Raw genomic sequence first — 25,868 nt, forward strand, 5'->3', positions numbered from 1 at the left:
CCATTTCTACAAAGTGTTATAGTCATGGAGATCGAAGTACCTATTGAACCTTGTAGGAATGGTTTACTTTGTGATAAAATAAATGATTTGTGAATGAAGGATTGATTTTGAACAATGATAAACCAACTACATACAAAGAAGTTATGATGGGCCCTGACTCCGTTAAAATGTCTATGTGCCATGTGATGTCTACTCACGCTTCTTTTCTTGTAGACAATGTTGGGCCTCCAAGAGCAGAGGTTTGTAGAATAGCAACAAGTTTTCCCTTAAGTGGATCACCCAAGGTTTATCGAACTCAGGGAGGAAGAGGTCAAAGATATCCCTCTCAAGCAACTCTGCGATCACAATGCAAGAAGTCTCTTGTGTCCCCAACACACCCAATACACTTGTCAGATGTATAGGTGCACTAGTTCGGCGAAGAGATAGTAAAATGCAAGTAATATGGATGTATATGAGTGGTAATAGCAATCTGAATAAAATATGGCAGCGAGTAAACATGCAATGGAACAGTAAACAAACAGTGACAACGGCGCCAGAAAATGCTTGCTGGCGTGCAGTTGACGTGGGAGATAGGAATCTTTGTGGTGTAGCTTTTCTATTCGGGAACAAGGCCTAGGGATCATACTTTCACTAGTGGACACTCTCAACATTGATCACATAATAAAACCACTCTACACTCTCTTGTTGGATGATGAACACCATTAATTGTGTAGGGCTACTAGAGCAACTCAATGCCGGAGTTAACAAGCTCCACAACATTCGATGTTCATATTTAAATAACCTTAGAGTGCATGATAGACCAACGCAATTATACCAAGTACTAACATAGCATGCACACTGTCACCATCATACTATGAAAGGAGGAATAGATCACATCAATACCATCATAGTAATAGTTAACTTCATAATCTACAAGAGATCACAATCATAAACTACGCCAAGTACTACATGATGCACACACTGTCACCATTACATCATGGAGGAGGAATAGAGTACTTTAATAACATCACTAGAGTAGCACATAGATTAATAGTGATACAAAGCTCATCATATGAATCTCAATCATGTAAGGCAGCTCATGAGATCATTGTATTGAAGTACATGGGAGAGAGATGAACCACATAGCTACCAGTACAACCCTTAGCCTCGAGGGAGAACTACTCCCTCCTCATGGGAGACAGCAGCGGTGATGAAGATGGTGGTGGTGTCGATGGAGCTGCCTTCCGGGGGCACTTCCCCGCCCCGGCGGCGTGCCGGAACAGAGACTCTTGTCCCCCAGATCTTGGCTTCGCGATGGCGGCGTCTCTGGAAGGTTTCTTGGTACCGTGGCTTATTCGTATCGAAGATTTAGGTCAGGGGGCTTCTTATAGGCGAAGAGTCGGAGTCGGAAGGGCTGCGGTGGCTCCACACAATAGGGGGGCGCGCCCCCCCTTGGGCCGCGCCGCCACCCTGTGTGGTGGCCCTGTGGCTATCCTCTGGTCCCTCTCGGGTGTTCTGGAAGCTTCGTGGAATTATAAGATGCTGGGCGTTGATTTCGTCCAATTTCGAGAATATTTCCTTACTAGGATTTCTGAAACCAAAAACAACAGAAAACAGGAACTGACACTTCGGCATCTCGTCAATAGGTTAGTTCCGGAAAACGCATAAAATCATCATAAAGTGTGAACAAAACATGTAGGTATTGTCATAAAACAAGCATGGAACATCAGAAATTTTAGATACGTTGGAGACGTATCACCATGAAATCCAAGATAGGTGAATACTTTTTGAAAGTAAATGGATCTATAAAATTGATGGACTTGGATGAAATATCCTTGAAGAAGCTCGACTTGTCAAAAAGTTGTTTATGACAAAGTTCAAAGAGTTGACTGCGATAAGATTAGATCTTCAGCAGCGATGCTTATAGTCTATGCGGATTATTCTAGTAATTGCTACATATTTCTTTTATGAGATATGCTAGTAGGATGGCAAAATACATTACTTAGCAGAAGTGTGTATTAAAAGTGTATACAAGATACAACCAAGAGTTTTGCTGGTCCGTGGAATACTAGATAGTTATACAAACTTCAATTGGATGAAGTGAGTATCACGGAGTTGGAATCTTCACCGGATGAAATGATCAAAAAGTTATGATTTCATCAGAGACGATGAAGAGGCTTGCATTTGCAAGACATTAAGTGGGAGCGCTGAGACATATTTGTAATACTTTATGTAGATGGCATATCATTGATTATAAATGATGTAATTATATACTTGATTAAAAAGGTTTCATTGAGAATTTACTTCAATGAAAGAATATGAACTGAAATATATTTAGTGTCAAGATCTATGAAGATAGATTGAAACACATAATAAGTTTAAGTTAAAAGTACATAGAATGAATATTGAAGTAGTTCAATATAATGTATTAAGAAGGTGTTCTTTTCATGTGAAGGTTTAACAAGACTTGAGTGTATCTGACACTCAATGAGTAAAAACACATGATTGATTTTAGATCACGAATAAAATGTACGCAATCAGATGTCTAGTGCTCTAAAGAGTTAGGAGCATATACCAGAATGATTCATGTGATGATCATTGGACAACAGTAAGAATATCCCTGAGTTCTTTAGAAGAACCAATGATATATATAGTTTTGTATGGGTAATGACAAACAAATCACTGTAAGGTGTTGCACCGATATTAGTTTGGTCACATATAAAAATAAAATTTCAATCTCAATTAGGCTAAGTGTTGTTTAAAAGGTAGCACAATGAGCTAGAAGATGTCTATGCTAGATTTAGATGAGTTCTAAATATTGTGACATATTCTACAAACGAAGGCAGAGTATGTCATTGTTTTGACAATGACTGAGGATGTTTAAAGTCGAGAAGTTCTTTGAACTTGGTGTAGTTCCGATAATGTCAGAAATTTGAAGCTATATTGTGTATGGCAACATTAGTGACATTTTTCAGCCCGCGGAATTAAGGTTTCACCAAAAAACAGAACATATATGATTAATGCCGACTCATTTGGAAAATGAGTGATGCGTTGAGACGCAAATGAATTGCAAAATCCATACGTTTCTGAGTGTGTCAGATCCGTTGACTAAAACCTCTCCCGTGAGCAAAACATGATAAGGACCAGAAGGCCAAGGTGTTATATCTTTACAAATGTAAACTAGATTATTGACTCTAGTGCAAGTGGGAGACTGTTGGAGATATGCCCAAGAGGCAATAATAAAGTGGTTATTATATATCTTTGTGTTTATGATAAATGCTTGCATACCATGCTATAATTATATTAACCGAAACATTGATACAAGTGTGTTATGTAAACAACAAGGAGTCCCTAGTAAGCCTCTTGTATAACGAGCTTGTTGATTAATAGATGATCATGGTTTCATGATCATGAACATTGGATGTTATTAATAACAAGGTTACGTCATTAGGTGAATGATATAATGGACATACACCCAAATAAGCGTAGCATAAGATCACGTCATTAAGTTTAATTTGCTATTTGCTTCCGATACATAGTTACCTAGTCCTTCGACCATGAGACCATGTAAATCACTTATACCAGAAGGGTGCTTTGATTACACATAACGCCACTGCGTAAATGGGTGGTTATAAAGGTGGGTTTAGGTATTCGAAAAGTATGAGTTGAGGCATATGGATCAACAGTGGGATATTGTCCATCCCGATGACGGATAGATATACTCTGGACCCTCTCGGTGGAATGTCGTCTGATTAGCTTGCAAGCATATGAATGGTTCATAAGAGATGACATGCCACGGTACGAGTAAAGAGTACTTGTCGGAGACGAGGTTGAACAAGGTATGTAGATACTGATGATCGAACCTCGGACAAGTAAATATCGCGTGACAAAAGGAATCGGTATCGTATATAAATTGTTCAATCGATCACTAAGTTATCGTTGAATATGTGGGAGCCATTATGGATCTCCAGATCCCGCTATTGGTTATTGGTCGGAGAGGAGTCTCGACCATGTCTACATAGTTCACGAACCGTAGGGTGACACACTTAAGGTTTGATGTCGTTTTAAGTAGATATGGAATATGGAATGGAGTTCGAATATTTGTTCGGAGTCTCGGATGGGATCCAGGACATCACGAGGAGGTCCGGAATGGTCCGTAGAATAAGATTCATATATAGGAAGTCACTTTCCAAGTTTGGAAATGATCCGGTGCATTTATGGAAGGCGCTAGAATGTTCTAGAACTTTCCGGAAGAAATCACCATGGAAGGTGGAGTCCCGGTTGGACTCCACCAACCCTAACCAGCCAACCAAGTGGGAGGGTGGAGTCCATGGTGGACTCCACCTCCTTGGCCGGCCAACAAGGGGGGAAGGGGAGAGTCCCTGTCCGGTTTCGTCCATAAGGCAGTTTTTGAATTGGGGTCTTATTCGAAGACTTTGGGCAAACCCTTGGGGTTCCACCTATATAATGAGGAGAAGAGGGAGGGGACTGTCTAAGCCTTGGCCGCACCACCTAGGGCACCCCTGGCCGGCGCCCTAGCCACCCCCTCTCTCCAAACCCTAGCACACCTCCCTCCTCCACCTCTCTCCCGTAGTGCTTACGGCGAAGCCCTGCCGGAGATCTCCACCGCCACCGACACCACGCCGTCGTGTTGTCGGGATTCCAAGGAGGATCTACTACTTCCGCTGCCCGCTGGAACGGGGAGAAGGACGTCGTCATCAACACCGAACGTGTGACCGAGTACGGAGGTGCTGCCCGACTGTGGCACCGTCAAGATCTTCTACGCGCTTTTGAAAGCGGCAAGTGATCGACTATAGCAACAACGAGATCCAATCTCGTAGGCTTTGGAAATCTTCGAGGGTTAGTTTCATGATCTTCTCGTTGCTACCATCTTCTAGATTGCATCTTGGCTTGTTATTCGTTCTTGCGGTAAGAAATTTTTTGTTTTCTATGCTACGAATCCCAGCAGATAGCCCGTGAATTATGCAGTACTAGGGTGATTGTGTTATGTGTTATTTCGATTCTGCCACCACCAGAGCAAAGATACAACCAGGCAACCAGCAGTCCGGATGGAGCTGAAGGATGCAAGCAATGAAATCCTTCGGTCCGCAGAGTTCAACAGTCGTCTCCGTTCTTCTTCCCGCTTCAGCTCACGCCACCACAGCATTGCCATTTGTTTGGATGAAAGAGTCTCTCTACATTCCCCGCTTCGTGCACACACAACATGTTTGGTTGGGGGGATTTAATCTTAGGGAATGAGAATTAAAGCGGTAGGGGACTACAAATCTCTTGTATGGTTGAGGCCTTGAGGGGTAGGGGAGTTAGTTTGGGATGAGGAAAGGGAATTGAGAGGTCCAACTCCCACGTTTCTCTTCCCTGGTGAGAGCAGGTAATTAACCCGGGGAATGGGAATTGGCGAAACGAAACTTTTTTTTTTGTTCCAGTACAAATTGTTAACGTCCCGATATCAAAGGCAGCAATTTTATTCGCGGGCCCAACACATGCCGTGACCAACTCCCCGCTGTAACTCCCATCACAAACCAAACGAAGGAATGGCAATTAAAATCAAATTCCCATATCTAATCTCCTGGTAAACTCCCACCATTAAATTCCCCTTCCCCTTCCCAAGTATCGCCAAACACGCTGACAGGGCGCGAATCCCATTCTCCGCTTATAGCGGGATATATCCGGGGCTCCGCTCAGGGAGCGATGCTTTTGGGCCGGCCCATTACTACCGAGTTTCTGCTAGTGATGATTTTTTCCTTAGTTTTCTCAGTTTTTTGGCTGTCAAGTGGTTGTTTGTGTGTTGGTTTCTTAACGATTTTTGCCTGCGATTTTTTTTGGTTTTTTCGGTAGGTTTTTATGTACTTTTCAAAATTTGAACTTTTTCGATTTTTGAACTTTTTCTAAATTCGAAATTGTTTAGATTCGAACATTTTTTTTTAATCTGAACATTTTGTAATTTTTAACTTTTTTTACTTTGAACTTTTTTCAGTTCGAACTTTTTAGATTCGAACATTTTTTAATTTGAACTTTTTTAAATTTTGAACTTTTTAGATTCGAACATTTTTTAATCTAAACAATTTTCTAATTTGAACTTTTTTGAATTTAGAATTTTGAAATTTAAACTTTTTTTTTGATTCGAGTATTTGGTAAATCTGAACATTTTGTAATCCAATTATTTTAGATTTAAATATTTTTTGAATTGAAGTATTTTTAAAATATAAACTGAAAGGAGAAAAAACAGAAAGAAGCAGTACCTTTTTTTGGGCCGCATTTGGAGCGGCCCAGGAAAAATCTGTTCAGGCGGAGCGTACCATCGCTCCCGCTAAAGGCGGAGCATAGGCGCTCCCCTGACAGGGTAACCAGAATGAAGGTGGCCTGCCTAGCCCACCAGAATGTGCGGCGGGCTTTCGGCCCAAACGAAAACCCTTTCTTCTCACAGCACTAGACTGATCGCCTCCTTCTGAAGTCTAAACCCTCGCTCCTCTTCACCACTGCTCCGGCAGCCGGCGACAGGTCTTGCCGCCCCCGCCGAACCTAGGAGCATCCGCCGGCGGGGAATACCTAAGCGGGACCAGCATGGCGTTTCTCTTCAACAAATTCCAGGAGGTACGCCTCTCTCCCCTACGCATCTCGCAACTATCTCCGGATCTCGATCTGCTTTGGTTCGCGTTCTGCTGTAAAGAACGGGCACGCGAAATGAGACAACTTCTTGTCGTGAGGGTTTGCCTCAAGTCAATTATATGTGGGGATGATGGCGTCTAGTGAAATTTCTGCGCAGTTTTATTACTGTATAAATGTGCTTGCGGCTTGCCTCAAATCTCCAAATCGTGCTCGCTTTTGTATCTAGGGTAGAATTATTTTACAATTTTTTATTAAATTCTGTATGATTCCTCTGCGTATTGAGTAATGCCAACTCAAATGAGCACACCATTAGTACTCTGGGCTGCCTTAGAACTCTGCCATTTGCTGTTTTAATCGATTTGCTGGTTCATTTCCAGGCAATCAGAACACTTGCAAAGAGTCCAAGGTTTGCTCGAGACCCACGGCATCTTCAGTTTGACGCTGATGTAAATCGTTTGTTTCTCTATACAAGGTATATGAATATCTGAAGAAAACTCTCTGTTCCTTTTTACTTGCTTTTCCATAGATGATCAACATGCTTGCAATATCTAGAATTTTTTTTTCTTGTCGTAAGCAAAAGAGAACTGAGATCAACAGTTGGAACTTAGTTTACTCTACAGTCTATCAAGGTGGTTGTTGGATTCTCATAGTTTAGATACCACAAAGAATCAATCTTATTATTATCCATGTGATTAGACATTTTTCATCCTCTAATTTGCTCTGTTATCGCCAACTGAAGGCTCAAGCCTCCGAACCATGTGTTTGGATATTCTACATTCTTTGAAATCGCACTTTGCCAAGTTTCGTTGCAACACTCTGTACGAATTTGCATAGTTTACTAATTTCCTAATTCCTTTCTGTGTGAACTTAGCTACTATCGCTTGGGAGAGAATTCTGAAGAAAAGGATGCTGAGGAGATTATTGACATGGCTAGCAAAGCATCTGTTACTGACCAGCAGAAACAAGTGCAGGAAAATGTCAATTACCAACTTAAGCATATATGCAAAACCATGGATAACATTCTTCGTCCTGATGCAAAAAAGGATCCATCAGAGTCTACTTCAGATGCTCATAATAATTCTCGGCGAAGTGGCTTGAGTTTGGCCGTTGGCACAGGAGTTGCATCTGCAAACAAGCCAGGTAATATGTTCTTGCTAAGTCCATTGCATTGACACTTTCGCAGTTCTGGACCTATATCATCCAAATGAAGCATGTGTTGAGTAACCTGTCTTGCTTCCTAATGCATACTAACAAATGACATTTTAACTTATGCCACCAGAGATACTATTTTGAATTTCCTGCAACAAGTTGTGTCCGTACCCCTTGTTATATGAGACTCCTCAGAGGTTTCAGAGGAAGTGAAAAAGTCCATTAACACCTGTTATGTTGGATCTTGTGCATCTACGAAAATTTATCTAAAAATATGACCATTTTTGGCCTGTGCAAAAAAGAGAAGCAGTAAGTGAATAGTTTCTTGTGTTATTCACATGTAGCTTGTTTGTTTCGTACAGGCCAGAAATGGTTGTATTTTCGGATGAAATTTTTGCAGGTGTACAAGATGTAGCCTAAGCTATATATCAATGACTTTTTACACATTCGTTGAAACCTGAGAACCCACTTGGAACATGGACTTCGTTTTCCGGTGTCCATACGGAAATCACAGTACATTTGCTTGTATTTTTTAATCTTATGTTTCTACCATTATGCTCAGGCCCTTAGATATGTGATATGAATACCATAAGATATATGTGATATGAATACAAGCTCCTTAGTATTTTGCAATTCTCTATGGACTTTATTTATGCTCGGTTTTGTTTACCATAATTTGGCATCCTCAACTAATATCATGGTTTCAGTGTTTCTTTGAAGTTCTTCGTTAAGCACACATAATTATATGCACCTATCTTTTGCTGATTGCATCATGACTTATCCTAAAAATAGTTCTTTTTGTTTTGTCCATCACAAGCTCTTTCTTGCATTTACATATATAAGAATTATATGCTGTCAATGTGTTCAGGGAGATACAGTTATATACATCAAGTTTTCCATAGTTGTATTATCCCTAAATCCTCGCAAGCTGTGTTCTGATCCACATACTCTGCAGTGCAGCTGTACCTGCTACTCGACCTTTAACTCGAGCTGAATTGTCAAACAAATTAAGGGATCAGTTGGGCTACACACTTGGCATCAGGCCATCATTAATTCCTCACAAAGATGCGGGGCAAGGTCTGTTCTTATCTGGAGAAGCTAATGTTGGTGCTGTCCTGGCCATCTACCCTGGAGTGATATATTCACCTGCTTATTATCGATACATCCCTGGATACCCAAGAATTGACGCGTGCAACAGCTATCTTATTACAAGATATGATGGAACAATAATCAACGCGAAGCCATGGCATTTAGGTGGTGAAACAAGAGAAATATGGGATGGTTCAGATTCTGTAGACTACAATACAGTGTCACCCAAAAGTCCAGAGAGCAACTCTGATCGTGCGTGGAGGATGCTTAACAAGCCCCTCGAGAAGAGTCGTAGTGAAAACTTTGGGGAGGTGCTTGAACGACGAAATCCACTAGCTTTTGGTCATTTTGCGAATCATCCACCGGGAGGGTCAACTCCTAATGTCATGATCTGCCCATATGATTTTCCATTGACAGAGAAGGATATGAGAGCATACATCCCAAACATTGCGTTTGGTGGTGAAGAGCCCATCACGATGAAGAGGTTTGGCTCATTCTGGTTCAAGTCAAGAGGTTCTGGTAAACAAACCGAGGAGTCGCCTGTTCTAAAGACGCTCGTGCTAGTGAGTACAAGGTCCATATGTGATGAAGAGCTCTTCCTGAACTACCGGTACAGCAGCACGAAGGCGCGACCGGAGTGGTATACCCCAGTCGATGAAGAAGAGGACAAGAGGAGATGGAGCTAGTTCTGAACCTCTTAGCTGTACCAGCCCGCATGTAATGTTTTTGCCAACATATGTATGGTTGTTTTCGTGAGGCGGTAAATTGCAACAGAGCACTGGTAAATTCCAGAAACTGTTACGGCAATTCTTTCTTATGTCCCTGGGCTGCTCGAGGAAAGTGGAGTGCCTCTGCCATACTTCACTTCTTCTCAGTTATTTTTGTAGCAATAAGAGAAACACCAATGATGTTTGAACTTGTTTATTATCCATCCCAACTTACTAATGGAATATCAATGGGGGTAATTATGTTGTTTGAACTTTGAACTTTTTTTTTTTCAAATCCAACTTACTAATAAGGGAGTGTACCTTTGTGAATATTACCCCACTCAGCCTGTGCCACACTGCTTTGCTTTAGACAAACAAACATTTCCATACTGTTATCTCTAACTGTTCATCCAGATAAATACAGACACGGGAACTCCCAACAAGTTGAGTAATCTTCTGGTATCCTGGCACGGAGTACATCCACTATGTTGAGTATCTTGGACGTTTTGTCGAACTGGGATTTTTGGCCATACATGTAAATCATTAAAGATCTACAGACTGTATCGTACTGTATGGCAATTTCTTCCGTGCAGATGGCTTCACTGAAGATCATGCGAGTTGACTGCTGACCAAATGCCGTCTCTTCTTCCTCATCCCTAGAAGAAACTGTTGTGGTGTATGGGTAGCAAGCATGTTTGCTCATCCTTGAAACACGCATACGCGCGCCTGGGTGGTATCTTGCAGATCTAGCTAACTGCACCGAAAGAACATATGTTGGTAATATCAGAAGAAATCTATCCTAGGTCCCTTGGTTGCTCCACGAATCCTGAATATTTTTGCCGTGCACATGCTGAATTTGCTTGCAAGTATATATACATAGCAAGTTGCCAACTCAGATATCTAAGCTAATGTATTTTAAGATTCCTCTTGTATTGTTCTTAATATGAAACCTGCTGCATACTCAAGTGATATTTGGTACCGCGGAGCATCTAATCAGGGCAGCATATCTTACCAAGGAGTAGATATCTTGCAAGTTAAGCTGCCAACTTACTTGGGAATGGAACAAACCGTAGAATTATTGTGGAAACAACAAGCAAGTTGCTGTCAGCTTGTCACTACGTGCATGCATGCTGGTATGGAAAAGAATATTTAGTGAACAGATAGCGAGACACATCATATATACACTGGTCAGTGGGTGACCGATGTTCGATTGTTTGTTAGGACACTTCATTTTCTTCTGTTCCTTCTTGCGACAATGTTTTTAATACCAGAATTTTAATAAAAAAATAGAGGAATACAACGACTAGCAGTTCTTTGCGAGATCGTTAGGAGCTTGCACATACATCACTGTACTGACGAGTAGCACATGATTACAACCAACTCGCACGCTAGTCTATGCTTCCAGTTCGGACGAGTAGCACATGGTTAGGGAAGTGAGATGATGATTTGTGTGGGCATCAGACGATTATGATGATGGAGATGTTGTCTCTACTCTCTTGTAGACAAGCTTATCTGCATTCGTTTTATATTTGCACACGAAACTTATCCGTCTTTCCTTTTTCTTTCATGTTAGCACTGGCACTTTCTAGCAAGTAGGCTCTGTGAAACTATAGAAGAATTTATAATTACATGCCCCTGCTTGCTTTTCTTTCTTCATAGTACATTAAAAGTTGAAAAGTGTTTTCTCATCCTCCAGAACTGAAGAATATCTTGAGCCGGATTGACTGATGTCGGTAGCATTTGTTGCAATTCTAAGCGTTCACATCATCGAGATAACATTCAAAAGGATGATCTTATTGGGAAAAAAAGGAAATCTGCAATCCTGAACCTTACGAATGGAAGAGAAGTTTTCAGTCGCGCAGATTAAACGCGAACCGATGACCAAACCCGAATTTGCTTCGATGCCCGTCCATATCCGGCGATGCTATCGCCCATATTGTTTAGAAGATTCCATGGCCTTGTTACGACGGCACGTTCTTCAACGGGTCGTATGTATCAATCACCTTTGTGTACTTGTGTCGCATAGAGAAATGATACTACACCCACGCTGTATTCCACTATGATTTGGCGGTTGTGGTCAAACATGTTTAGGATCATGACTGATGGTGACCGGCCCTGACGAGCTTAGTTATCTGATATCATGCTTTCAGTGCAAACAAAACGATGGGTTGCTGTACTGGCTAGCCCCATGCGTCAGCCCGGAAACAGGCCAAATGACGGACAAGTTCTCCGGCTGGCCGGCTGAAACTTCATCTAGATGTGTAAAGGTTCTCGAAATTAACAACACTGGTTTGTACTACTTCCTCCGATCAATAATAAGTAGTACCACTGCACGCGCCAAATCCATCGGCGAAGCGGCCGCCAGATTGAAAATGTTCTTTGTGCCAGTACAAGGCGTTAAAATACATTATGCTTAGTTGTTTGTGAGTCACTTCATAGCTACTTGGCCAGGGAAATGCTCCGGACCGCTACCGCCTCCTGATGTAGTCCAAGAAAAACGCTATGGACCGTGACGCCAGGAGATAACATTGACCTTTCTGAACCGAATTCATGAACTGATCCAAAACGTCAGACTCGGTCGATACGATTGCAGTAAGGACGATCGTTGCGGCTTCGTTACTGTCCTTGAACACCCCGCGGTTCCTAGAGTCTGAGGTCTTCCGTAGGAGCAAGGTATATGGCCACACAATGCTGCGGAGTTGCCAAGGTCGTCATCTGCCATACGTCGATGTGAAACCAAAAGAAACAACCAATGCAGCGGCGGACCTCGGCGCTAACAAGATACCGCTATTGAAGAACTTAATTACTTCCTCCGTTGCATAATATTATCGTGGTTTTAGTTTAGATCATAATTTTTGTCGTGGTTTTAGTTTAAATTTGAACTGAGGGAGTAGTATTTATTTGCTGTGTCACTATATACTATATACTACTATTAGTTGAACTTTGAAGAAACAAAAATTCAAGAGGAGCAAACAAAAAAGCCGCACAGGCGAAGTCCTCCAATTTGACTACGAGTTACACGCATCATCAAATTCAACTTTGTACGCTTTGTTTGAATTTTTTTTACCATGTGTAGTAAAGCTCTCTGTATGGTACCCTATTTGAGTAACTCGTTGTCTCGTTCCATATTTTACTCATTTAATACCAAAATCTCTCTTTCAACAAAGTCACTCACATGTCATATTTTTTTGGTGGCAGAGTTGGGAAGCTAGGTGCATAGGTGGTTTCAATGTCAGTATTATTATTTTTTAAATGGAGGCAAAAGCTTTGCCTCATCTATTAATTAAGAAGAGAGTGCCCAGTTTTTAGGAGAAAATCGGGCGAAAACCTGGAACGACAGGGCCAAGCCCACACAAAGAACACACCCACACACACCCACAAACAAGATACTCCAACACTTCAACACCGCAACACTAACAAACACTCACACAAGACACTCCAACATTGAGCCGTCAAGGACATGCTACGACATTGACGTGCATAGGCGGTATCAATGTCAGTATTATAGTAACTGACATAAAATCTTGGATTACAACACACTCCCTTCGTTCCATAATTCTTGTTGTGGTTTTACTTCAAATTTCTAAGACCACAACAAGAATTACTGAATGGCGGGATTATATCATTGATGCTACTTCTAAATTGAGGGATTATATCCCTAGAATACGAAATTATAATGCCAAGTTACTCATTTTGTTTACTCCAATTCCAATTTTAATCTAAAATTGAGCTTCCATTCAAAAATATTAATTACATAAATTATTTATGAGTCTGATTCTTTCCCCTTGGTAGAATCCCAATGGTTATATCTCCATTCTACATCAAAAAAATTATTATCATAATTTGAAATCAAATCTAATGTAATTTAAAATTCCTTCAAAAATTAAAAATATCTTCTATTCTTTTCCTTTCTCCTCCATTGAATTCAAATTCCTCATTTTTTATGGACAAGAGATATTTGATTCTTTATTGGTTTTACTTGATTAAGTATTTCAAGTTAATTTAAATTAAGTTGGAATTCATATTCTAAATTTACATTAGAAATTAGGGATTGTGGATAGGAGAAAAGGATATATTTATTTAAAATTATATTATAATATACATTAAATTATTCTTCTTATTTGACGGCCAGAATCTAGCTACTAAAGAATTCAACAATTAAAATCCAAATGTTATTGGCCACCACACAATCAAACATCAGATGGTGCATAGATTAATTTTCATAACAAAATAGACAGTGTTCAGGTTTGTTTATTTGCATTTTACATAGATTATCTCTAGTCATGATCTTACTTTGAGATAATATCCAAAGGAATATCTGAACTATGAGAGGAATTTTGAGATTCCAAACTGAGAGAATAAGGACCGGTACAATAGCTCTGAAGTTGATGACATGGTATAGGAAACTAGATGAGTATTGGCGGGCACATACCTAAGTGACTCCTCCTAACCTAACCCCTGTGTGGCGGCGCCGCGCGCCGCACTAAGGCTCCTCCGCCCGCCGTTCAAGGGCCCCTCCCCTCCCTCTGCCGCTGTCGGAGGTGCCACCGGGCAAAGCCGGCGTGGTGCGGTGGCGGTGGGGCCCTGCTGGATGCGGCTAGGCGTGGCGGAGGTGGCGCATGGTGGATCACAGGATCCCATGCCTTGCACTTCGCCGAATAAAGGTGGATTTCCTAGGGTTCTTCTTTTGCAAAGATGGTGACTTTCCTGATGCCGATCCTTCTTCATCTGATCGGAATGATAAGTTCCGGAAGGCTCCGCCGGCGAATCTAACTGTGCACCTTATGCCTAGAGTTTGTTGGATCGGGTGGTATTCGGTCGTGTGCACCCATGCTTTTATTCCGACCGTTTGGTTCTAGAGGGAGAGACGCGAAGCTCTGCTCTATGTTGCCATCAGATGATATTCTGGTCCAAGGTGAAATCAGAGGCAGAGAATATCACGAAGGCTGGATTGGAGGACTAGCAATGGAGGTTCGAGCCTCTCTGATATTGAGGGACTTGTTTGGTGTTCTGGTTTTCACAACATCAGTATGCAAGTGGGGGCGGCAGCACATGTGAAGTTCAGAGTCTTGCCTTTTAGGGTGAAAATCCAAGGTCTAGCCTTAATTAGTTGTATCTGGCAATGGTCTTGTTGAAGGTATTGTTTTTAGAGCGGGGACTATCTTCAGGGTGAAAACATAAAATCTTTTGATCGGACGACGACGCTTGTGCATTGTTTTCTTCTTGTAGGCGTCGCTTTTTGAGAGCCTGAAGTTCAGGTGTTGTCTTGGTGGTGGATGTATTGTTGCTGTTAGGGTTGTATATCATAGCTGTATATCATAGCGGGACTTTTTGTTCTTAGTTTTGTTTTTCTTTTTGGGTTGTGTGCATCTGTACTGCTATTAGGGTATTGCGTTGTTGCAGAGGTTATGTGCAATTGGTATCTTTCGATGTTAATATATTCCCTTTATCGAAAAGATGAGTATTGGCCCCTATTCTGTAACTTGCAAATGAGAGAGTCCATCTATGAAGTGATGGAGATGCCTTAAGCTATCTGCTCAATCTCATACCAGGAGTGAAAAAATCTTCTAAAAGTCAGTTTAATTGTCTTCCATTCCGTCCCATATTTGTGAGATGTTGGCAGATCTCTCATTACAGATGGATTAGATTTCCCGATATTGGACCTTGGCCGGCTAAAGGGGGCGAACCTAGCCCGGCGTCTTCTCATAACCTAACTTTTTTACCATCACCTACTAGCCATCTATATTCAAATTTAATGGATTTAATAACACTCACAACTCCTTTCCCGAAAATAGAACAATTGTTGGTTCTACTAGTTTGGAGTCGTTAATTAGTTCTACATTTGTGGTCAACAATTTGTTTCCACATTCTACCCTCCCCTGCTTTAATGGAATTAAGTCAATGTCTTGCTCTGAATCAACAATGTCAAAAAAGCTAATTAACTAGCACTCCTGTTCTTGCATGTCTTGCTTTGGATACGAAACAAATTAAGGACCACCAGCACCCTTAATTCGTGTCCTTAATTCTAGAAACAGATATAGCTTTAGACGAACGGGGTACTAGTCAACAAGAATAGATATTCCTCGTGAATCAAGATTAACTTCCCTTGAAAACTGCTAGGGCATGTCGCATTCCAGAAACGGACCCATCCGCTCGTGCGACTCAGATTTTTCTGAAACGCATTCTACTCTGACATGCGCCGGCGTCAGATGCCATTCTACCCTTACAAGGAACCAATCATTTGAGTTGAGTATCGATATGTCAAGTTATCAACTCGACGATTCATGAATTTCCTATATAGTGACGCGATGACAGCACGTCCCTCGGCGTTAATCTCAGCCAGCTCTCTCCTCTCACCTCCCTATATATATATACCTCGCCGGGGATATGTGGTGATGCGGCAGAGCAGCAACAGCTAGCGCACCACAAACAATGGCCGCTCCTGCCGCCGTCAGCTGCTTCCTCGCTCTCGTTTTCTTGCTCTGCGCCTCCGCCGCACGGGGCAGCAGATACCCGGAGCAGCAGGCGGCGGACCGCGTGGGGCGGCTGCCTGGGCAGCCCGCCGTGCCGTTCCAGCAGTACGCCGGGTACGTGACCGTGAACGAGTCGCACGGCCGCGCGCTCTTCTACTGGTTCTTCGAGGCCGTCGACGACGCCCCCAAGAAGCCCCTCGTGCTCTGGCTCAACGGCGGTACGTAACCACCATATATCCATCGAATTTGCTATAGCTCCTAGAACTTACTTCACACACTCCCTACGCATACATCAATTGATCAATATGCTGTTTCTTGCACGGCACTATGGTTTAAAGTCTTGCATTGCCTCATCGATCGTATGCGGTAAATGCTAAGTAGATAGGGATTGAGAGATGGAGAAAGGAACGGTTGAGCGGCCTGAATTCTATCGCCCTCTGATAATTGATTGAGGCGGACGTGTTTCTTCTTTCTTCCAAGTTTACGACGTTGATTTAATAAGCTAGGAAGATTGGAATAATCTTCCAAAGTTTAAGAATAGAGGTGGTTAGTTAGGCTGCGCGCGTTGTCTCTACAGCAGAGATGATCGTACATGTACGTCAGTACGTGTCTTGTGAATTCTGAATTGTGATGGCTCTTGCGAATGAAAGCGTGTTTTTCAGCATCAACAGCGCACTCGCCCCCCAACCAATTGAGCGACATTTCAAGTGATCAAGAGCTAGCAGACATCCCATCAAGTGGCTCTGTTAGTACAGTATATATTCTACAGCAGTCGTTTTCTGGTTAGTCTGGTTATTGGTAGTTGTTGTTTGATGATCTACTTAACGTCCATGGAAGGTACACGTTAACTCCACTCCGATTCCTCCGGTCACATATTTACGATGAGTCGCTTTTCAGTGACAAAGGTCTTTGACCAGTATTTTTTGCCAAACATAAGATGTCGACAGGCTGTATGAAAATCAGATAGGAAAACAACAAACTGTATAAATATGCCTCAATGAAACGATATTATAATAGTTCACGGCCATGCATGATGATATTCTAGGGAAAATACACCAAAACATTCCATGCCTTGGTTCATATATCATCATGAACAAGACTCACGAAAATAATGTGTAGATTTTCATTAATATATAGTCACCTGTTCCCTAATTATAAGACGTTTTGATAGGCTAGGTATTACAAGAGGAATTAGCAGTCAAAGCTGCATCTAGAGTCCTGCCAAGGTCCAAAATATAATGGGCTAAAAATATCTGGCCTTGGCAGATAGATCTCCAAAGTGCAAAAGGGTTACAACACGAGTTAGCGTAGCTTCTTATGCATAAATTCATTTGTGATTTTCACAAGGGTTGTAAATTTTCCTGTATTGTTTTTACAAATGTTATAAGGGTGGAATTTCCAAACCATACCTGCACGCCTAGGTTTTTAATTTGGAAAAATAAAACGTCTTATATTAGTGAACGGAGAGAGCATATGCATGGGAAGCGCTAATATTTGGGATAGGGGCATGTATATGAAACTGTATTTCAGAAGCTTAGCGAATGTCATATATAACTACGTATTGGAAAGCAAATTTATTTTTTTCAAAACGTCTTATATTAGTGAACAGAGGTAGTATATTCCGTTTGAAAAATACAGAGGTAGTATATTGCAATAGGTTTCCATGATAATATACTCTGAAGGTGATGGAGACTGGATTTTTGGGCTTACTACGAACAAGCAAAAAAAAAAAAACACTCCCTCGTGTCCAAATTAATTGGTACCGCCATATACTATATCTAGTACAAGTGTACTCCTGAGCTGCATACAACTGGTTACTTATCCTAAACTAGTGTGCATACATAAACCAACAGGTTTAGTTAGCTTGCATGAGTAGTTTTTTTGAGGAACATGAGTAGTTTTTGAACTATACTCTGCCTCAGCTTTTTCCGGCCGGCGACCTCAGTTTACATCTAGTGGATGGATTACAGCTCGTATATGCATGGGTAGCAAATGGAGCAGCAATTAGCTGAGTACGCCCACCGGGCCGGCATCGTTTTTCTTCCATTTTCCTTTTCTATCCGACCCTAGCCAATTCTACGGTCAAGCTACGTGCTGTACAGCACGAAACAAGGCGGCCGGCCGGCCGGCGAGGACCACACACGCTGTACGTAGCGGTCGAAGCTGCTGCCCACAAGATATGTCGCCATGCCATGCTCCTATGCGCCGTATGATTAGACATGCGCGGCATTGTTCATAGCTGCTGGACTGCTGGTCCCGCACGTAGAGAAAATGATGGGCGTGTACGGTGTCTACACATTCTACAGTAAGCCTCACACAGTCTGTAGTGCTTGTACGCGCTAGCTAGCTTAAACGGATTTTATTACTACCCCTAGCTAGCAGCAGCAGTCCTGGTCAACACACGCTCTAGCTTGGCTCCGGGAGCGAATTAAGGCCGGGGTACGTATACGCATATATATATGTGCGGCCTGTGGAGATTCACTGTGTTTGTTCCAAAGCGCACTATATCTTCTGGAACACTTGACGTAATCCTCGTGACGATCTGTAAAATACTGCCGGTCGTTGTCCCAAGCAAAGCGCCGAAGCAATCCATTCTCGTCAAATTATAGAAGAGGTGCTTGCATCAGCTGTTCTGCAGGCCCTGGATATATAGTACTTTGTGTCAAGCTTTGTATTTCAGCCAATAATAACGGTTAAAATGCTAACTAGCCAAACCATTCTACTCCCTCCGTTCCATAAAACAAGATTTGTCTAAATTTGGATGTATTTAGACACAAAATAGTAGTTACATACATCTAAATTTTAACAAATCTCAGACAACTTTCATGGGACGAAGGGAGTAATTTTAACAAATTTGGATGATTTGATCGACCTCCTTTAATTAGCTAATTAACAAGCGCGTTCTCCATGCCACTCCGAGGGTCAGGATACAAATCTGGCTCGGGACGTGGTGTTTTCGCTCATAGGTGTATATAAACCTATTATAAAAAATACATAAAATATAAAAATGTGAAATAAAATTTTGTTTGTATATCCATACATCATATAAGTTTTAACATTCTGAAGTATGTTTTCATAAAATGGGTTTATGTGCACCCGTAACTGAATTGTTTTTTCGGCTCGGATCGTACTTTTCTTGTTTGTATGGAACCACCATATCCAACGTACCCTTCCAGCTAGAGGGCGACCCCGTACACAAGGGCCGGCAGCAAGAAGAATGAACCAATGGTTGGCGCTGGATCTTCCAGAGGCGATCTCGGGGACGTCAGAGCCGCCACTTGCTCAACCCCACGAACAACGGCGCCAGGCAGCAGCAAGTAGCTAGTGGACCAAGCAGTGCAACGCATGCGCGCGAGGTGGGCGCAGCGCAGGCAGCACTGCCCACAAACGTACAGTGCGATGCATGTTTGCATATGCGCCGACGGGATCGAAGCGGTCAAACAAAAGGAGACGAACCGGCAAGCAAGAAGAAACGGCAGCTAGCAAGGCGATCGGTGCTGTCGGGCTGTACGCCGAGTCAGTGGATCTCGATCACATGCGCCGAGCTCCAACGGACAAGAATGGCGGGGGCAGAAAGGGGGAAGGATCTTGCCGGTCCATGCCTAGCGAGCGAGCCAGCTGCAGGGCTATGATTAACGGTGACCGGTGTTCTCGCCCTCGCGCGCCATGCGGTGAAGCAGAGATCGACAGCATTTCTTCTTCGTTTTGTCCCTTGTTCCTTCGTCGGCAAATGTAACTTAAACGGGGCAGTATATCACAATGTTTCATTTTGCATACCAATCGGAATTAGATTTACGAAACACAACGAAACGGAAGCACTGAGCCCTACAATGCAGCGCAAATCGCAAAGCACAAAACCGAGTGAAATCGGTTGGATGAAACGTGCACACGGGAGGTCCCGTGCACGCACGGTAGAAAGACATTTTTCTGAGCTTGCGACGTTCGTGTTGCTCTTGTTGTTTCTGCAGGGCCTGGATGCTCGTCCATCGGGTACGGCGAGGCGGAGGAGCTCGGGCCGTTCCTGGTCCAGAAGGGCAAGCCGGAGCTGAAGTGGAACCCCTACTCCTGGAACAGAGGCACGCACCAATTGCCTCACTACTGTTAAACTGTTGTTCTTTGAAACGTTGTGGCTGTACCGGTATCTGCGTATTTATGCTCCAGCTTGTTCGAAACTGCAGAGGCCAACCTGATGTTCCTGGAGTCCCCGGTGGGCGTCGGCTTCTCCTATACCAACACCAGCTCCGACCTGAAGAAGCTTGGCGACAAGATCACCGGTAAATATTCCTCTAAGAATTCTCTGCAGCCAGAGCAAATGTCACTTCTGAAGGAAAAAAAAAAAGATCAACTGACCATTACTGGAACTGGATCGTCTCACGTCTGCAGCTGACGACGCCTACATCTTCCTGCTCAACTGGTTCAAGCGCTTCCCCCAGTACAGATCCCACGAGTTCTACATCGCCGGAGAGAGCTATGCAGGTATGTGAGCTCAGACACAGAGCATGTCAACATCTGAGATATGCAGTTCAGTCAAAGCACGCAACTGAACTTGAGATTGATGCTTGTGGCGTTCTTGTCAGGGCATTACGTTCCGCAGCTGTCGGAGAAGATCTTTGACGGGAACAAGCAAGGCCCCAAGGAGAACCACATCAACTTCAAGGGCTTTATGGTAGCCAACTGACCACGAATGCATGCTCTTGACTTTCAGGACCATATATCACTGCAATCTCTTTCATGCCAGACTTATATCTACTTTGTCTGATGATACAGATAGGGAATGCTCTCATGGACGACGAGACCGACCAGACTGGCATGATCGAGTACGCCTGGGACCACGCCGTCATCTCCGACCGCGTCTACGCTGACATCAAGGCCCACTGCAACTTCAGCATCGAGAACGCGACCAACGCCTGCAACAAGGCGCTGGACGAGTACTTCGCCGTCTACCGCCTCATCGACATGTACAGCCTCTACACGCCCGTCTGCACCGACGCCTCCTTGTCCTTCAGCCGTAGCAAGAAGGTCGGCGTCCACGGCGCCGCGCCCAAGATCTTCTCCAAACATGTACACACCAACAGTCCATCTCCGTCTCGACTTCTTCAGAGGCATCGCTGTGGTTCAACAGCTTCATTGTTTCTCTTGCGCGTTGCAGCATGGGTGGTTCATGAGGCCGGCAGGTTACGACCCCTGCAGCAGCGACTACTCCGAGGTCTACTTCAACCGGCCAGATGTCCAGGCGGCGCTGCACGCAAACGTGACCAAGATGGGCTATAACTGGACACACTGCAGGCAAACTTGCTGCACATACTACCGACTGGTGATGCGACTCGCTGATCTCACAGGCTGACATGTGATGTGTTTCTCTCCGTGCAGTGACGCGATCGGCAATTGGAACGATGCTCCCGCCTCTACTCTCCCCATCATCCGCAAGCTCATCGCTGGCGGCATCAGGGTGTGGGTTTTCAGGTAGGCCCATAATTCAACTTGTCTGAACAATGTAAATCCGAAGCAGCTTTCATCTGACAATGCCGCTTGCTGCAGCGGCGACACTGACGGGAGGATCCCCGTGACGGCCACGAGGCTGACCCTGAACAAGCTCGGGCTGAAGAGCGTCCAGGAGTGGACGCCGTGGTACGACCATCTGCAGGTAATTAATCTGACCAACTGTCCCAGCCGGTACGCGCAGAAAATCTTCGCTAGCTCTTGAGCCTCCAATTCACATTTCTTCTTAAAATAGGTGGGTGGGTGGACGATCACCTACGAGGGCCTGACATTCGTGACGATCCGCGGAGCTGGGCACGAGGTCCCTATGCACACGCCGAGGCAGGCGCTGAGCCTCTTCCGGAACTTCTTGGGTGACAAGAAGATGCCTCCCACGGCCTTCTCCTAGAGAGGAAACAGGCATCAAGTCGTTTGTTTCTGATACCGTATATTAGAAAAAAGAACAACTTGTTTCTTGGGTCTCCTTTTCTTTGTTCTCGACCAGTGTTACAGATGTAATTCGATTGGAACAATCGTTTAATTAATAAAAGAAGTCAACCGTGCTGATTGGTTTACACAACAAAGTGGCACACCTCTTGGATAGTCATTTGTTTGTGCAATCTGTTGTTTTCTGGTACTCAACTGTACACGTATATCCTGAACAAAACCATGCAAAGTGTATCGGCTAATTAACTGTGAAGCTTTGTGCATGCATAGGGGAACAACTAAAAATGTATAATACAAGTAATTCAATAGTACATACTGCATTAGATTCATAGTACCAAATCCCAGTTTAAAATATAATTATTAAATCATAAATCAAGCATTTGAATTCATGTTTTTCGCCGATTTTTAGCACCAGAATGTAGATACACAAAGACAAATCAGGTAAGCAAACAAACATTCATAAGACAGCACGAGTCACACCTGACAGCTTGCGAGTGATACTTGAACCAGCCACCACCGCGGCTCTGGTTTACTTCTGCAACCCTGGAATTAATCTTTCTTTGGCATGGCAGCTAGCCTAGTATACATCCGTGCCATAGATTGATAGCCTCTAATATCGCCTGAGCGCAGGAGATTGCCTATGTTACAAAAAAAAGGATAGTCAGGGACTACCACAAATTTAAAACATACAAAGTATTAAAGCTGGCAATATTTCGAAACCTAATTTCTACCACCTCAGTCTGGAGGTAATTCAAAGAACACATCATGAACTACTGAATCCTTCAAAATTTTCATGCATCATAGCTTTGTGTACAATGAGAACATAAATATATCAAGCTACCTGAATCACAGTTAAGTGGGCTATCTGCTTCTGGATGGGCCATCAAAGCAATTATGGCTCTGCAAACAGACTGTAGGGTCCATGCAGGGCTCCAAGCATTCTTCAATATATCCAGGCATATTTCACCTGTCTAGAAAAATAAACAAGAGAAGAAATCGAGGAATTCCTCTTAGTTTTATATTTAACAATCATAAAGACACCTCAAATTGTGTTTGCACGATGTATTCAGGTGTTGCGGAAAATTTCAATAATGAAACCAAGAAAATCCTAACAGCACATGGCTCTATATTTGCAGAATAAGGATTCATTCAGGTCGTAGCAGAAAATTCCTAATAAGAACTAGGAACCACAACCTCATAATTCTACATACCTTTAGCAAAGTAAAAAAAAAAGTCAAAGTGAATGCCCTAAATAAACATATATTAAAAAAAATCTTTTGAGAAGTAACCTTGAAGTGAACATTTGGGTGGAAAATTTTGGTCATGAAGCGGACTTGTGGAGGCAGCAGAGGGTACTGCTCAGGTATTGAGAATGCGAGTTGAAATACACCACCTTCAAAAGGTGTCTCTGATGGGCCCTAATGACACATACAGTAAGAAAACGAATCAGTACACAGCTGGTATTGATCATTCTGGCATCAACTTGCAATAGAAACAAGCACCTTGATTAGAGCAGTCCACTTGAATATATTTGAATCATCGCAGATTAATTGGATATCTGGGTCCGCTGACTTTTCTCGCTGCACCTCCTTGTACTCCTTGAAGAGCCTAGCTCTAGATGCCTATTGACAGAAGACATTCTGATTTTTCAGAACTTTCGAATTGCATGTATAAGAACCCGTAAGGTCATTAATTGAGAACATTAGGAAATAAAACAGCATCATTTAAACGGAGACAAGATAGTTCTAATCATGCCTGCTGAAATTGATACAATTGTTTTCTAAAAAGCAGCTGACTAGCCTGTATAGGCTGCACTGGACACTAGGAAATACCCTCCACCTAGCCAATTTATCCCATCCCACTTTAGCTAGCATGACTGGCCAAACAATCAGCAGAATATCTTACTGTCCGATCGATATGAATAGGTGGCTACTAAGCCTTAGAATGGATATATTAGAGATATACTAACGAAAGAAGTAACTAAATCAGGGGTTTACTAGCTTTTGCACATATACTAACTTTGTTTTGCAGGGAATCATCATATACTAACTTGAACTAAGAAGGTTAGCAGCTGGGTTGTACGGGTTGAGGCCAAGACACCGCTAACCAAAAACATTCAATGTGTATGAGATTACTGACATACTTCATCATATCTAAGTTACTATGCAAGAGATGAAAAATTAACTGTGGGGGCTGACCTGCATCTCTCTTCCTTACTGATGATCACGAACCTGATTTGCGATTGCGAATGTATCTGTCAAATGCAGCCAAGAAAATAAAGCAGATGTTACGTTCTCTAATGCGTAATGACAATGGTGCTTATAAAAGGAAAATATTTGGTAACATGAACAAAAATTCGCAGGAATATAAATCTAAGGGCTAGATTTAGAAATAAACATATATCCAGGAGGACTAATAACCATAATCCATACTTCGTAGGAATATTCTTGTCAATGCATAGATCACCTAGGAAACGGATCTCCCAAATTCATCTATTGGACTACATAACTGAGACATTAAAACTATTGTCGACATGTAGAGCATCATAATCATCTAGGGCTTCCTTACCAACAAAGAAATCCCGTCCGGATGGATCTTTAATCCACGCCAATCCAATTGAGCGCAGGAGGAACTGGCGCCGAGTCTGTTCGATTCAGCGGCGGGAGTGCGGTGTGCCTCGGATCGGAGGATTCGCTGTTTTTTTTCTCCTTTTGGTGGATCGAAGCAAAAGGAATTTCTCAGGATGGGTGGACAAAGAAGGGAACGGAGGAACGGGGGAACGGGGGTATACTCTAGGGGCGCGCGTTTGGTAGCGTGGTGGACTTTTTCCCCGTATCTGGAGAGACGAAATCGAGTCGTTTGGTTGGTTAGGGTGTGTTTGGTAGCCCGGGAGAATCCCTCTCTCCTCTCGTACATGCTCAGCTTAGCTATGATGAGTTGAGATTCTGGAGTGTGTTTGGCAGCTCGTCTATCCTCATACCTGCTGAGTTGAGATATTGTTTGGCTGGTTTGTATGGGTTGAGATATTGTTTGGTCCAGATTTTACACAGAGGTCCTCGCACAAAAAAAAAAGAAAAAACAATCGGGTCCCTAGATTCATTCTTGCCCGGGTCCCTGCATCCATGGATCCGTGGCTGGCGGGTCATCGTGGCTGGCGCCCGAGGCTGGCGGCCTAGGCTGGCGGCGGTTGCTTGTCGTGGCTGGAGGTGGCCGGCGGCCGAGGCTGGAGGCGGTTGGGCGGCGGGAGCTTGGGCAGCAGGCCACAGAGGACGACGGGAGCTTGGGCGGCGATTTTCGGAGGCGGCGGCGAGCTGCAGAGGACGACGGCCGGTGGGAGAGCAGGAGGGTCAGAGGAGGGCCGGCATGGGAGGAGGGGCGACCTGGGAGCTTCTAAGGGGAGGAGGAGGAGGGCCGGGAGAGGAGACGCGAGAGGAGGAGGGCCGGGAGAGAAGACATGAGAGGAGGACGAGGGGAAAAATGAGGCGTCGGGTGGGGGTCTGGGGGTCTCGCGGGACCGGCAGAACAGTGTTTTGCGGGATGAGCTCGTCCCGATGAGTAGTGAAGCTCGATTTGAGCTTCGCTCTCGGGCAGGGCTCTCGCCCGTTTTTCGTATGAGTTGGGCAGTGGGGAGTTGGCCCGAGCCGACCTAACAAACAACTTCTCTTAGCAAAAGGTGGGTTGGGGAGGAAAAATCTGAGCTCCCCGGTCTACCAAACACGCCCTTAGGCTTTCCCGTTTGTTACGGTTCTTCCAAAGTGGCAATGAAAAACCCTCAAAAAAAAGTGGCATTGCAATGTCAATCTTTTTTAAACATTAGGCCGTACCCCTGCCTTAAATTAATAAAGCCGTTGCTGACAAGTTGATACAAGATGCTGAAAACCAGCTAACAGGAACCGAAAACTACAAGCAAAAGAAGAAA

General features: G+C 43.4%; 3 protein-coding genes across 6 annotated transcripts; 2 read left to right on the forward strand and 1 right to left on the reverse strand.

Annotated features, from left to right (window-relative positions):
- The first annotated feature begins 6,430 nt into the window (after positions 1 to 6,430).
- On the forward strand, positions 6,431 to 9,823 carry LOC127306992 (uncharacterized). Its single transcript, XM_051337691.2, has 4 exons — positions 6,431 to 6,591; positions 6,984 to 7,078; positions 7,478 to 7,746; positions 8,716 to 9,823. Exons 1-4 carry the CDS (start codon positions 6,562 to 6,564, stop codon positions 9,528 to 9,530), a joined length of 1,209 nt encoding a protein of 402 aa, XP_051193651.1. The 5' UTR covers positions 6,431 to 6,561; the 3' UTR covers positions 9,531 to 9,823.
- A 6,052-nt stretch (positions 9,824 to 15,875) lies between these two features.
- LOC127306990 (serine carboxypeptidase-like 34) lies at positions 15,876 to 22,086 on the forward strand. Its single transcript, XM_051337686.2, has 10 exons — positions 15,876 to 16,242; positions 19,993 to 20,100; positions 20,203 to 20,298; positions 20,408 to 20,500; positions 20,602 to 20,690; positions 20,792 to 21,085; positions 21,174 to 21,310; positions 21,395 to 21,487; positions 21,563 to 21,668; positions 21,759 to 22,086. Exons 1-10 carry the CDS (start codon positions 15,984 to 15,986, stop codon positions 21,909 to 21,911), a joined length of 1,428 nt encoding a protein of 475 aa, XP_051193646.1. The 5' UTR covers positions 15,876 to 15,983; the 3' UTR covers positions 21,912 to 22,086.
- LOC127306991 (protein PEROXIN-4) lies at positions 21,560 to 24,901 on the reverse strand. 4 transcript variants are annotated; one of them, XR_007855022.2, is made up of 6 exons: positions 24,518 to 24,901; positions 23,452 to 23,571; positions 23,239 to 23,367; positions 22,791 to 22,920; positions 22,430 to 22,587; positions 21,560 to 22,159 (listed from the first exon to the last, which is right to left on the reverse strand). XR_007855022.2 is itself a non-coding variant. In XM_051337689.2 (6 exons), the coding sequence occupies exons 2-6, from the start codon at positions 24,151 to 24,153 to the stop codon at positions 22,499 to 22,501; spliced, it is 474 nt and encodes a 157-aa protein (XP_051193649.1). In that variant the 5' UTR covers positions 24,154 to 24,203; positions 24,518 to 24,658; the 3' UTR covers positions 22,279 to 22,498. The 4 variants fall into 4 exon arrangements, 3 of the variants coding, with proteins under 3 accessions (XP_051193649.1, XP_051193650.1, XP_051193647.1); XM_051337689.2 differs by lacking the exon at positions 21,560 to 22,159 and adding an exon at positions 24,148 to 24,203 and having other exon boundaries at positions 22,279 to 22,587; positions 24,518 to 24,658; XM_051337690.2 differs by lacking the exon at positions 21,560 to 22,159 and adding an exon at positions 24,148 to 24,180 and having other exon boundaries at positions 22,279 to 22,587; positions 24,518 to 24,654.
- Positions 24,902 to 25,868: the final 967 nt, after the last annotated feature.

Source organism: Lolium perenne, chromosome 6, assembly GCF_019359855.2.
Source record: "Lolium perenne isolate Kyuss_39 chromosome 6, Kyuss_2.0, whole genome shotgun sequence".
NCBI lineage: Eukaryota > Viridiplantae > Streptophyta > Magnoliopsida > Poales > Poaceae > Lolium > Lolium perenne.

Bases quoted from the DNA above. Each gene is read 5' to 3' on its own strand.
- LOC127306992 (XM_051337691.2), top strand. From the start codon at position 6,562: ATGGCGTTTCTCTTCAACAAATTCCAGGAG. The intron at 6,592-6,983 runs GTACGCCTCTCT...GTTCATTTCCAG, and splicing joins TCTTCAACAAATTCCAGGAG to GCAATCAGAACACTTGCAAA. The intron at 7,079-7,477 runs GTATATGAATAT...GTGTGAACTTAG, and splicing joins CGTTTGTTTCTCTATACAAG to CTACTATCGCTTGGGAGAGA.
- LOC127306990 (XM_051337686.2), top strand. From the start codon at position 15,984: ATGGCCGCTCCTGCCGCCGTCAGCTGCTTCCTCGCTCTCGTTTTCTTG. The intron at 20,691-20,791 runs GTAGCCAACTGA...CTGATGATACAG, and splicing joins TCAACTTCAAGGGCTTTATG to ATAGGGAATGCTCTCATGGA. The intron at 21,669-21,758 runs GTAATTAATCTG...TTCTTAAAATAG, and splicing joins CGTGGTACGACCATCTGCAG to GTGGGTGGGTGGACGATCAC.
- LOC127306991 (XM_051337687.1), bottom strand. From the start codon at position 24,865: ATGTACGAGAGGAGAGAGGGATTCTCCCGGGCTACCAAACACACCCTA. The intron at 22,921-23,238 runs GTTACTTCTCAA...TTATTTTTCTAG, and splicing joins ACCCAAATGTTCACTTCAAG to ACAGGTGAAATATGCCTGGA. The intron at 22,588-22,790 runs GTAGCTTGATAT...TTTGTAACATAG, and splicing joins CCCACTTAACTGTGATTCAG to GCAATCTCCTGCGCTCAGGC.